Here is a 14,172-nt window from a genome sequence, read left to right on the forward strand (position 1 = left end):
TGGAACTCAAGGTACACAGCAGATATTGTATGCTATAAAAATGTCAGGAATATATTTCTATGGAAAATGTATCCACCTCTGTCAAAAACAATGCAACAGAATCCCACTCCATCGAGTTACCCCTCATTCATTATTTGCTAACTCAATTCCATCTGTCTTGCTTAGGGTTATCAGCTAATTTACACACCCACCTGCGCGAATATATTGGCAACTACCAGTTGTTGAGCTGACAGAGAAATATTTTTTGCTTCAAATGCAGTGATCTGTGTCAACAGGTTGAGTAGCATTTCTACTTTACCAACCAAGACACAACGTATCAACACACACACACACACACCAACAAACTGGTCAACAGCCTTGTCACATTCTTTGTCTTATTCACTTACTCAGTGATTAGTATTTTTATGGTTTAAATAATGGCATTTTTATTTAGGGACATTTCTTGTATGGCTCATTTGTATCAAGTCAATCAAGAAGTTGCAGTTTAAAACATGAAACAATGTCTACATGACATATTTTGTCTACCAGTAAGCACCGCTTACTAATAATGTCCCGCTCAGGAAATATCTTCGTTACAATTGTTTTATGTTTATCTTAGTTGAGTGTTCATGTAAAAACAAAAAGATTGCAGCATTGTTATCAGATTTTTTAAATAATCCACTTTAGTACTGGCTGCAAAAATTCAACATCACTCATGTCAAAACTCAAATATTGTTCCTTGGAATGAAAGACTGTCAAAGAATACTCAGCCCACAGGCTGAATACGTAGGTGCTGATATGATTCAGCTCTCTAACTCTTTGTGGTGCAACTTTCTAGATGGCTATAGTGGTAAATGGAACATCAGAAAATCACACTCTCATCTTACCACAAGCCATGTGGTATTTCTGTGCATCTACCCACACATACACACTAACACTCCACACACTGTGGGCTCTCTGACTCTTTTGTGTCACTCCTACTCATGGCCTTGTACAGTGTCTCTGTTCGTATTTGCTCTCTTTTTTTTCAAATCTGTTAGTAGCATGAATGAAGCTGTCAATACTCATTGCTTCTACACAAGTGTAAACGGCAATGTTTGTTCTTGTGAAGGAGTTAGATGAAGACTCTGTAGCGGTAGCAACCGGGACGAAAATGAATGGAAGCTGTCACTTTCTGGCCCGTCCTTGCCCTTTCACCTAAAGTTGATGGCCTTCGACTGCATATGTTCTGCATTGGTGCAAGTTTGTGCGGGTGTGATGATGAAATATGCTTCAAAATATCCCACATCTGAATTTGTTAACTAAAGACATGCATATATGCATGACTCAGCTATAATGGCATTTCATGTTCTCCTAGACTGGTGTGCAGCCTATGAACAGCTAGTAGCGTTAAGTCACATCTTGTTGGTTCATTTTGCCTGGTATGGATGTGCTTGTTTTGTGTTTTTTTTTTTTTGCTTACATATTAAATTGTCTGCTAGAAATATGCTAGAATGTGAGACTGGCTGGCTTTATTGACAGACACACATGCAGTAGCAGCAACAGTCACCAATCACCAGTGGTGGGCAAGCTACTTGGAGCTAAGCTACTGTACCAATGCCACTCTACATGAAACGCTTTACTACACTGAAGATAATCTGAGAGAAATCGAAGCTGTTTATTTATGACAATATGGCAACTAGAACAAACAAACAAAAAACATATGCACCACATAACAACAAGCTGGTGTAGAGAATGTGTGCATGTTGATCTAACTTTGTGTTTGTTTGTGTGTGTGTGTGTGTGTGTGTGTGTGTGTGTGTGTGTGTGTGCATACAACTGTGCTTGCATGGGTTTGTTCAATTTATACACATTTTGGGCACATTTGAAGGACAAACTGTTAACACAAAATGTAATAAATCTATTAACTCAGAAAGCTATGCTGCATTTGAGCTTCAGACATGCTTGGGAAAATGTAGCTTGTGTGCACAGTGCCACACTACTTCATCAATAAAAGAGTTAAGCTTCTGAAAGGCTATTTTCATTATTATTATCAATATTAAATACACCAACACTGCGGTGTGTGGGCCTAGAATAGAAGCTGTTAGCCACATTAGCTGTGAAAAATGCTAACGTCAAATTCAACAGACTAACTAGCAAAATGAACAGTATACCAACATAAAGATGTCAAAACTTATAGCAAGTAAAATAGTAGTTACTGGATGTAACTCCAGTTGTAAGGGTACACGCGTAGCCCTCTAACTGCAAGTCCTGGCAACCACAGTAAAACGCATTATTTTTACTAGAGTGATGAAACCAGTATACAACCTACTCCTAGGTATACTACAAAGCAACTTTGACATAGCCAGGCTTTCTTTGCTTGAGCTGGCTCGAAAAAAAACCTTAAAACCCAATCAGTGATCGTGGGTATCATGACGGTGGTTATCAGCTTTCTTTGTTAACCCAAGTTTTATTCGGCAGGCTCTGTGCATAAAAAGGGACCTTTGGTGCATCATTTGACTCTTCTTCTGCACAAAATGGACTGATGGAGAGCCATCAACATGGACTTTATTATAAGTGCAACTCTGAACAGGTGTGAAGCATAGGCTGTCATGCCTATCTAGGCAGGTTAAAAGAGAGCTACCTTTGTGACACTGAAAACGCTGACTATATGTCCAACATACCTTGCTAACCCATTAATCTTGCTTTGTAGTACACCCCTCATGTAGCTATTATGTGAGTTGAACGGCGCTTGTTCTTCTGAGGGGCTCAGAAATACTCCAAATGTAGCCTTTTAACTTATCACTGCACACACAGAGCTGATGGGGTCTGCTTGGGGTGTTTTCCCAGCATGATGAGGATGGATAAATATTTCAGTGGTTGTGTGTGAAATCTCTGCTATGTCACCTATGTGTAATTGTGCATGCTAGAAACAGCTTTTCAGCAGATTTTCTTCTCCAAGCCCAACAGGTTAAGACCATATAGCACAGGCTGCTTGCACCCACAACTCATAATGTAGGCGAGGGGCCGAACACCACGTGTGTATCCCTCGAGGTCACAGGCCCCATTCAGTCACAACAATTGCCACATTGTTGACGTATTATGACTTTAGAAACTTGCATTTCCTAATTGATATAGTGTTCAGTAAGTACTTTAGACTACCAGTCAAAAAGTATTCATTACAATGGAGGTAGGTTGGCAGATAAGATAAAACTTAATGAATCCCCTACCAGGAAATTTGGGTGTTATAGGGAGCAGGCAACAGCAGTAGGAATAACAACAGAATACAAAATAAAAGTATAAAAAAATATATTGCCACAAAAGAACTACAAAAAATACTGCCATAAAAACACACTGTCCAAAATGTTAAGAGAATTGCACAGGTTTGAAAGAAACTGCACAGTAATGATGTGCTTACTCAAATTGATCCCCTAAACATGCTCAGCATCATGCTTGCTTATTATCTTTAACAAACCAAGCCCCTATGGCCAACTCCGTCAGAGACATGGCTTATCGGCTGCTGTCTTGAATAAGGTCAGTAGTTCACACATTTTATCAAGAATGACATTGTGCAAATGACTAAACGTTCACATAAATACACAAAACCTTAGTGGAGCCTTTGAATACATAAAGAACTAGACTGGTGGGTTGCATCTTGGCAAAAAAGACACTCTTCCTGAGGGAAAGGAATCTTCCTCATTACTACCATAATGTCTTCTACAGAAAGCTGAAAAAGGCAGCAGTGGAACAGTAAACTAGTAGGTATTTCATTCCTTGTGGATCACAGGGTGATGTCAGTTCACTCCATGAGGTGAATGGGCGGCCTCTGGCTTACATTCCCTGTAGCTCTTGGAAAATGACACACAAGACCACAGAACTGAGACACGCACACACACACACACAGACACTGAGAGCTGGGCTAAGAGTTATAATGACATTCTGGCTTTGTGCAGCACTCCACCATCACGGCATCAAAACTTTAATCCAAACTTAGGATACGGTGCAATTTCGGTGTGATGCACTGAAATTAGCATTTACTGTTGTCAGCAAGTATTAACAACAATTTAAAGATGCAAGGATAATGAAAAACATTTTCTTGCAGTCCATTTCTTTATGCATACCACTGTGTTACATCCCCTACCGTGAGAAACACAGGCACATGTGCGCAACTTTTTTCGGAGGATGAACTAGAAAAGAGCATAGCCCAAAGGCACAGGATGTCTCTTAATGTGTGAGTCAAACTAATGGACTGCTTCCCTCTACTGTGACCCTGACCTCTCTTGCTCCCTCACTCATCCTATATACAATCCAAATGCAGCCTCTCTTTCTCTCCCATCCTCCAACCCAGATTTACTCTCCTTATTCTTGTCTTCTTGGTCTTAAAATCCCTATTTACTTTCTCCCACCCCTCACCCCATCCTCTTGTTTTCGTGCCTCAGGACACCGTAGCACAATGAGCAGGATCAATGTGACAGCAAGGCAGATGCACAAAACACACACCTTAGATAACAGGCAGGCTTTGGTCCAAGGCTAGTGCTCTAAAAAGACGAGTACAGGGCTACATTTTTTTCATGCATTCAAATTATGCACGTGAATACATATGTTCACAATTGTAGGGTGTACCCTGTTTTCCAGTGGGCCTTACACCTACATAAACCAACTAAATACAGGGAAGGCACAGAGCAGTGATCACAACAGTGCTTTCCACAGCACAGTTCACAGCCCAGTACAGCACAGGTAACCTTCAGTACAGTATATTTAAGTAAGTATCTGCAGGTATGTTGATCCATCCGTACAGAATGCAGACACACACACACACAGAGAAAAGCAAAATCCGGGCATTTGGCTTTAAAAGTATCGCATTTCTTAAAGATTCACTGATCCAATACTGATACCTGTCCGATAATGGCTCAGAGTTTTGTTTGCACAAGTTCATGAATTAATTGTGGCTTAATATCTACATTTTGTTCTCATTTGATGCAGTTGTATTGCTTTATACTGGAATTTTAATTCCTGATCAAGTTGTTGCTGCATTTAAAAGGTTTGCACTTGAATTGTAAATCCTGATTGTGCATCCCTAGACTTTCCTAACTGCAGTGTTGTCATTTGGTTGGGTTTCCCTCAGGTTAATCCAGACTCTTTCAGGATCAAAAAACACAATTGGTTATTCAGTGCAGTTCGGTGCAGAGGCTGAGGCTGCAGCAGCTCTCCACACAGAGAACAGCAGGTTGGCTGATAAAAGACCACTCTCTCCTCCTGCAAACTGTACATCACAGACAGTTTGTCGAATTCGTTTATTAAGGCTGCGATTCAGAAAACTAAGACCAAGTGTGCTTGTGTATGGCTGATTCAATGCATTTGACCTTAAAATGTTCCTCCTGCACCACAAGAACCTTGGCAGAACACATATTTAGGGATACATACACATACATCCACAGGGATGATGTAGCAGGAAGGACTTCTTTAGCTCCATGCTTGTGTGTGTTTGAGTGAGAGAGAAAGAAACTGCTTGAAAGCGTGTGGGATAAAAAGAGTACAGAACATTTTCAGGCTTGCCTAAACATGTACTGAGCAGTGCAGGTCTTCTCCCCCTGTCAAACAGTTAACCATCTCTGTGACACTCCAGAAGTCCCATAACCAGTCGGCCTGCTATGACTGACTGACTGTGTTTATCAGGCCTGCCAAGCTCCTGATTCACACGGAGCTCCTGTTTGTACGCCCAATGAAGTGCTTCATTCAAGACCGGCAGTTTGGATGACAGAGTCAATTATTCATGCATTGGTCAAAGCAGAAACACTTTCCCCCCCAAACAGATCTACTCCAGTCATTCGACTGTCTCTGCTGAATATCAAGGCAAAGTCACTGTCTCCTTCAGCATGTACTACTCTCTTCTTTCATTCCCATTTCCTTTATGAAGCTATGTGATATCAAGTTGTAAAGTCTCAGGTGTGGTGCAGGTACTGCAGCCATTAAGTAGGACAAAGCTGAATGCAATGAGTGTAAAGGCTAATGACCGAAGAGGCTGGGTCATCAGAAATAATCAGAAATAATACTATTGACAGATCTTGCTGCCATTTGTGACCAGTTTTGGTTATTAAGGAGCAGCAAGGGAGCATTCATAGTCATACCTACTTTCACACACTATGATTGTCACAACATTCTGTTTGGTTGCAATAGAATATAATCATATGGGTAAATGCTAATAATATATCTTATATATACATCTTATATACATATATATATATGTCAGGATTACAAAAGGAAGGTACTTTTTGTCATATTCAGCTACAAAATACACAGTATTATCCTGAGGGAGTTGACATTATTCTTATAACTCATAAAATTATCTTGTGATTTTTTATATTGCAGCTTGAATATTTATTTAAAATTATTAATTTATATTTGATTATACTTCCTAACTTTACGAATGGGATAATGTAGGTTCTTGTTCCACAAAGGATGGCGATTACTGAACACTAATGAAATATCGGAACTTCTCTATGCAAAAACATTACCAAAACGTGCACTGCTATTGTCTTACCCTTGCAGTGGATATTATTTCAAGTAGCATGCTGGATGAGACTTTCGGTAACTAACGATGACCAGATGTGCGGTGTGCATGACTCATGATGGTCTGGTGCCCTGCCCTTTAATCTCTGCTGCAAGTTGCCAGCTGCCACTAGGTCAAAGTACAGGCTTTCATGCCAAGTAGTGTATGTCTGGGCAACTATGACATCAAAACAATGCAGGAGGATGGTAAATACTACCACAGTTAAATAGGATATGATCTTCATGTCGGAATAAAGCAGAAAACCTGGAATGCAACAACTGTTACCACGTCCATGGCGTCATGTGCCTATGCCAAAGAAGGCAACAGTAGCCTGCATTCAATTGTTGTGGGATACGCCTGAGTCTATGTTCAATAATTGTGTTTCCAAGGGGAAAAATAGCATAAACTAGAATTAAGGTCATTATACATTCAGTTATGATGATTACGGGGTTATTAGTTCCTACACAAATATTAGCAAGCTTTTGGGGCGTGCGTGTGCGTGCGTGCCATACGCCGGATATTATGAGGAGCTAATTGGAGCCCCGGTGACCAACGTTTACCTTAAAAAACAGTGAAATAATACAGTAATGCAACACTTACTTGCCAATGACCTCACAGAGCTCATACACATCTTCAAAGAGAATGTCGTCGTCCGCCATAGTCCGATCCCGGCTGGAGAAAAATGATCCCCAAAATATACGTCCCAAATCGTATTATGCTCCTAAATGGGGAAAGCGAAGGCCACACGCAGCTGGCCGTTTGACAGGAATAACTGACAGAACACCACTCCGTCAGCAAAGAGTTTCAAAGAAAGCTTTCTATATTCCAGTTGTTGCCTCCTTCGTCGACCCCCCACCCCCCAAAAAAAAACGCTGCGTCGCTGTGGGTGAATCGGCACAGGGGACCTCAATAATCCGATTTGGGAGTCCACCGATTCGGCCCCGCCTTTCCCACCGCTTCCCAGTATCGCCCCCCCGTCTCAAAAAGCAAACCATACGTGGTTGTCAAACAAACATAGTGAACTCCTCAGCTGCTGTGTCTGCTCCCGTCAACGGTTCCGCCGGTAACGCACAACGCTTTGAATACCGTGCTCACTAAAGAGGAAACGGACAGAGCCGCTGGCCAGTGGACATCAGGTTCGGGTTACAGCGCTGGTCCAGGTGGGTTCAGTGATCTTCACGTCCCGAGCAGCCACGGGTTACACTCTCCTCTCGTGTTTTCAGGGATGCACACAGTCCTTCTGCCGTATAACTGACGGGCGAGGTAAAGTCTTAATGTACAATTCAGAAGGTGTAGTCTCCGTTTGTTTCTCCTCGGCTCAGCAACACTTTGGTTAATGTTTTCCCTACCACTGTCGTCCGTGTGCCTGCATGTTTAGCTCCACGGAGCTGCGAGAAAACTGAACTCCTCCTAAACGGGGGTTATGAAACTGCTCCACTGTCCTCCATTTGGGCGCCAAGACGTTGCACAGGATTCCATTGAGGCCTATACGCTTTGAGCCAATATGGCGGAGTGGCGGCGCCATAAAGGCTTTTCTAAAACCACAGTTTCCTGAGAACGTTTTCAATGGATGGAAATAGGTCGTGTCTAAATGGTAACAAACGCTGCGTTTCATTAGCCGTTCCACTTGCCCTCATTCGCTTCCTCTCAGCCATTAGTATTACGTAACAGCTTACGTCGCACGGAGGACACTTGGAGAGCAGAGGGAAAGTGGGCGTGGGAGGAGCGGGAGATTTAAATAGAAGCAGTGGCCCTTGTAGGCTTAAAGCCCAAACTGTCATGGATCGACCACCACTTGTAGGCTCAAGGGCATAGGAATGACTTGAGGGCTGTACGCTTACTTTATCAGGTGGCAGAACTGGCATTAACAAGCTAATATTTCAGTAGCACAATAGCAGCACACACAGGTGCAGTTTAACATGTTTTATTGATTAAAATCCATTTAATGTTGGTCAAAAATGCATTTACTGAGGTTGACTGGCAATTGAACTGAAACAACTTTCTGACATGAAAAAAGAACAAATGATTCACTTTTTAATATCAATTTAAAACACAAAAATGTTGAGTTGTAGTATGTGATTATGCTCCTTGTTAATGTTATTCCTCTTACTAAAACCTTAAGTAAAAAAACAGCTAGTAAATAGGCAGACTCAGTTTGAAACTCAATACAGCAGTTTGGCCAACAAAGATACAGTCTAATAAAGAAGCTTTGTTCTTCTTCAACTGCTCCATGTGGTTCAGTGCAACAGTTTGTGTTGTGTAACTGTTACTTACACTGACGTTACTCTTTTTAAAAAAAACAGAGTTAGTCCTGCTACTGTTTCTTTGGTGGAATAAAATATTTTTCTCCTCCACGCCACGGTATAATTTTCGTGTCAAACAAATGCGCCTGTCTCCAATATTGGACAGGACATGCCCAACCCCCTTTGGTAATTAGTTGCATCAGTTTCTGATTAGAGCTTTCTTGTGATCTGTGTCATGATTATACTAACTGTTATTGTTATGAGTTTATGATATCTTGCAAAACATAACAGTTTAAGCTTTACAGTAAACAGTTTTATGTAGCCTGCATCACTGCCACTAAACCAAATGCATCATTGCAATGCACTATGCGTGAATATATCTCTGGAGTGACCATCATTGTTGACTGACTCCCTCTCGCCAAGTTGTCTTCAGTTTTTCAATGGAATCACAGCGTGGCATCAGGGATTCCCCTGAGGGCAAGTGCAGAGGGAAAGACAACAAGGGCATTTTGAATGACTAATGAAACACAGCTCCAAATTTGCAAAACTCTCACACATGCATACTTAATTCAGCACAGGCTTTGGGAAATCAGGTGATGTATAATAAAGAGCGACAGAGTCCACGTAAAGAGGAGGTTATGGTTGATGCATGCGTTGAAGACAGGACTCAGGTATTTTATTTTTAGACTTAGCTGACTTATTATCCAGTTTCAGTTTCAGACAACAAAACTACTTGGTAACCGTAATGTCTGCTTGATGTCTAACTAAAAGTATAGATAAAGGTAACAGACAAAAACGATGCCCAAATCAGCAGAGGCTATATCCTCGCACAAGCCAGCGACTAATGTGGCCAATGGTAAGGTAGCGATGGTAACTGAACGGCCGGCAGAGGGAAATGAGAAGGTGACTATTCATTCAGCTAAAGTGGGAACTCATGCGTCTAACCACGCAACCTACTGGATCAGCTAGTGGCTCGGGTGGTAACTAGCACACAGAGGCTAGCCAGATTAGCTGCTGAATTGACTGGTCATTTTCTTCTTTTGTATTGTATTGGTGGTGTAGGAGACATACAGGTTGAAGATGAGGTACACTGTTCGCCTGGATGTGTGTGTGCTGTGGGGGCGGTGATTCACGTGGGAGTAGGCGTGTGATTGGCCGGAAGTGTGTGTGTAAAGGTGTGCACTCACTGGTGACACAGATGAGAGAGAGTCACGGTTGGGAAGTAGCCGTAATTTTTGTTGACCGCGCTACTCATTTATCATTCACTCATTTATTCATCATTTGTCGTAATCTGTTTAATCCGCTGGTTTTCATTTTCATTTAATCATCCTTGCTACGCTGTGATAGCTCTGTGCTGTTTTTCCACAATAAATGCACCAAGCGCATCTTTGGATCTCAGCGTATCTGTCACTATAACCTCAGTGCGCGTCACAAATCTGCGAACCCCAGGACCCAACCTCATACTCTCTGCGGCTAAAAGGGCTGGTTTTTGGAAGCCGCAACAGGTGGATTGGAGCCAAATGCGGCATGTTACCGCCATCAACTGTAGATAATGTGATTTATCTTGATTCTTTCCTGTTTTTCCTCTCATTTGTTGTTGTTATTGTTTTTTGACAATTTATGTGCAGCATTACTGCTTAAAACGTTCTTGTGCACCATACCTCTGATCAGTTTTGTGTGATAAGTTTTAGGACCACAAAAAAGCAGGGTAGGTTAGTTGCCCAAGTTGGCACCTTTGTTGAATGAATAGTTGGCTTCTCATTTCCCACCACCAGATTATTGTTTCCCTTGCCCAGGGAAGGGCCTGGTTAACTCTCTCGACCTTAGCAAGTGACAATACTTGTCCCTTGTGTGCATGTAACAGCTAGTCCAGCCAAGGTGTCTGTCTTTGTGTAACTGTTTCAGTCCCAGAATCCTCTGACACATCTGCAGTAAACTGGACCTTAGATTTGTGTGTGTCTGTGTGTGTGTGTGTGTGTGTGTCTGTGTGTGTCTGCGTGTGTCTGTGTGTGTATGTGTGTGTGTGGATACTGTAGGGGTACTGAACTAATGGTTTCATCTGTATCATTCAGTTATTCGGTTCAGTTAGGGGGATACCAAGCGCTGTTGATAATATTATTATTTAAGAATTTTGGTCACTTTTAAATTTAGTAGTAAGGTTCCTTTGGTACTAGAGAAACACATTTTCTTTCACAAAGGTTCTAACTTGTAGTCTTCAGACCCAACTGACATGACTCTGGAATCAGACAGAGTTAGCACAAGTCCATCTGTAGCCACAAAAGGCTTCACATTTGTCAGATGTCAGTCAGTTGTCAGTTTTCAAGATTGTAGTGTACTGCCTCTTTGGAACCATTGCTTTTCTTTCAGAGTGCTGTGCTATTATCCCCCAAAATTAAGTCCACTACAAAGCTAGTGTAGACATGTGAACGCAACACACTGACAAGTGCTGTCTATTCATATTTGATAGGTTCTGGTGGGTTAAATACATTGCCAGCTGATTGCCTAATTAATGTCGGGTGAATAATAAAGCAGTGTTTTTAAACCCAAGATGAGCTTGTTCTTTTATTTATGGATTTTCAACAGAAAGGATTTTATGTAATCAAATAAGCCCCACAGCAGCTACTGTAGATATTGTTTTTCTCCCTTGATGCATGACTGCTTATGTAGCACAGACATCTTTTATTTGGGCCATTTGAAACATAGAATTAGTTCCCTTGCTGATTAGGTGAGGTTTCATAAGTTAAGAGGTGGGGATGTTGAGGGGTGATGGGCAGGGGGCAATTTGGCTTCGGAATCAGGAAAATCAGGGAAAATCTTATCGCCAAGCAACACATCTTTCTTTGTGTGTGTGTGTCAGATGTTCTTAGCCCCAATCCCCAAAATTTGTTACAATACATTTACATTAATGTGTACTTAATTTTACAGAGCCCCTAAAAGGACATGGGCACAAAAATAGTAAAAATTCTTTTTCTAGTGCACACCAGAAACTCTGTGGAAAAGATCATCAAGCTTTTTGGCTGTATGAAAGAATGGCAGTAGAAGTGGATTTATTCACTTTCCTAAAAACACGTAATATACCTGATAGCATCATCAATCAACTAAAAGATGATACATTAAATCATCCTGGTGTTAACTCATTGCATGCGCTGACGGTAAAATGCTGACTTTAGCATGATTTTGGCATTAGTTCATAGCCTTATTTAACTAGCTTTCTCTATCTTGTAACGTTGTGGTAATTTTGTTTTTCATTTGACATGCCTACAGGCCCAACATCAGGGTAGAGGACGCCATCATCTACCCCCTGCAATGGGCGCCCACCCACCTGGAGATCGCCGGCTGTGCAGTGAGGGTTCTTTGACTTCTCCAGCGCTTTCAAAACCATCAGACCAGTGCTGCTGGGGGGGACGCTGGAGGACGTGGAAGTGGATAGACATCTGACTGCCTGGACCATCGACTGCCTCACCGACCATCCACAGTACGTGTGAATGCGCAGCTGTGAGTCAGAGGTGGTAGTCTGCAGCACAGGAGCACCCCAGGGCACCGTCCTCTCACCTTTCCTCTTCACCATCTACACCTCGAACTTCACCTACAACACAGACAGCTGCCATCTTCAGAAGTTCTCTCATGACTCATAGTGGGCTTTGTGTCAGAGGGGAACGAGCTGGAGTACCGGTCAGTCATTATGGACTTTGTGGACTGGTGTGAGCGCAACCACCTGTGCTTGAACGCCAGTAAAACAAAGGAGATGGTGGTTGACTTCAGAAGGAGACTACCACACTCACCAGTGAACATCCAGGGGGCGGACACAGGAATGGTTTTGAAACTTTGCTCAAGTAAAAAAAAGCAGGGTTAATCATTCTGATGAGTCAGAAAGCTCTGTTTGCATGTTTAAACATCCCTTTTACTGTTTTTACTGTGTTAATGTGCATGTTTTATGCAGTTTTTATTCATGAGGAAGTACATATCAGCGTTCAACAAAATAATGCCTATTTTATGCACATACCACATTCAAATGGCCACACATGCCTATTTTTGTTGTAGGCCCTCATATGGGAAACATATGCCAATAACTGTCAAGAGAAGGATATTGTTCAATAAAAATGTTGAATTTGTCATGTATTCTCCCTCTGTGTTTTTCTTTGCTATGCATTGGTTGCCCATTCAGGATTGATGTGAAGGCAAAGTAGAACTTCTATGACAACACTCCTATATACAAATACTACATATTTAAGTGTCTGCTTCCAGTAAAAATTACTGAGAAGAGCTCAGATACACATAGAAATACAACTCTTGACAAATGGAAGATGCCACTGTGACTGCCCCACAATAATATTGCAAATGGCATAAGTAACTGTTACTTTCTAGTACAGTCAGTGTGCACACAGCAAGAGAAAACTTCTAGGCTATATAGTCCAAAGTTCCTCTACAAAGCTCCTGGGAAAACCTAACAGTGGGTATACATCTCATTCCAACATTGTCTAACCTTGAGAACACACATAGAGCAAACCAGTGTGAGCTATGATGCATGTCCATCTAAAAAAAAGCCCAGGTTTCCTTATTTACAGTTCACCCATCACATGAAGAACTGTGTGAGGTGTTTTGCTTCGTTTAAATCCAATGGTTGATAAGCAAGATGCACCTGTGACTCCATCATCAGAATGTTGCAGATGTTGTAGATATTACATCGCACTGTTAGTCGAAATGTGCTGTTACTGTGACTCAGTAGTACATGAGCTCATTCTGGGGGGGAAAGGCAGTCATCAGTTGTGTAGAGTTCTGGGAACTTGTACATGACTCTGGGACAGCCACTGGGTACCTCATTCTTCGATGGTCTAATGACATGTGAATCCCACACACAGGTGGTCTCATGAATGATATTGCCATGTAGGCCTAAAATAAGTAATAAGAAGGCTTGAAATAAAACTGTCTGATAAGTAAGGCCAACAAGCTGTTCGTACAAAACAACCCAATTTTTTCACTGTAACATGAAACAATGAGTAATCTTCAAGTTCCTCTTTTCTACCACAGTAATCTCACATAGCCTGTATTCAAATTTATAATTAATGATTTGAAGTGATGAATGGGATCTGTATCAGTGTATTCTCTACTGATCAGAATGGACAGAAAACAGTGTTAATAATGTTGATAAAACATGTAGCCCCTGGAATATCAAAGGGCATTTTTGTTGTCTTCCACAGAATGGGCTCCTGAGCAGCCTGGGAGGCGTGTGGAGTAAGCCATAGGGCAGATTCTGGCTCCTCTTCTCCACAATTGTTCCTGTTACATAGCACAAGGCAACAGGCTCTGAACCCTCCCACCCCCTTTCCCACAGCCTGGTTGTAGACATCACTGGAAAGGCCAGCAGTCTCACAGATGCTAATCCTCTTCCCAGGTTTTTGGTCATCCATCAGTTAGCCACTT

At 41.8% G+C, this 14,172-nt stretch overlaps 1 protein-coding gene and 1 long non-coding RNA gene across 8 annotated transcripts in view; one reads left to right on the forward strand and one right to left on the reverse strand.

Annotated features, from left to right (window-relative positions):
• Nucleotides 1-8,143, reverse strand: part of caska (calcium/calmodulin-dependent serine protein kinase a) — a 133,229-nt gene extending 125,086 nt beyond the window's left edge. For all 7 annotated transcript variants that reach the window (XM_041951242.1, XM_041951240.1, XM_041951238.1 and 4 more), the window contains exon 1: nt 7,109-8,143. In XM_041951242.1, the coding sequence (XP_041807176.1) occupies nt 7,109-7,167 (59 nt within the window). In that variant the 5' untranslated portion in view covers nt 7,168-8,143. The remainder of the gene's footprint in view (nt 1-7,108) is intronic.
• Nucleotides 7,455-12,866, forward strand: LOC121616465. Its single transcript, XR_006007298.1, has 2 exons — nt 7,455-7,668; nt 12,016-12,866. It is a non-coding gene; the product is annotated as an uncharacterized LOC121616465 (long non-coding RNA).
• The last annotated feature ends 1,306 nt before the right edge of the window (nt 12,867-14,172 follow it).

This window comes from Chelmon rostratus, chromosome 13 (genome assembly GCF_017976325.1).
Source record: "Chelmon rostratus isolate fCheRos1 chromosome 13, fCheRos1.pri, whole genome shotgun sequence".
In the NCBI taxonomy this organism is placed as follows: Eukaryota; Metazoa; Chordata; class Actinopteri; order Chaetodontiformes; family Chaetodontidae; genus Chelmon; species Chelmon rostratus.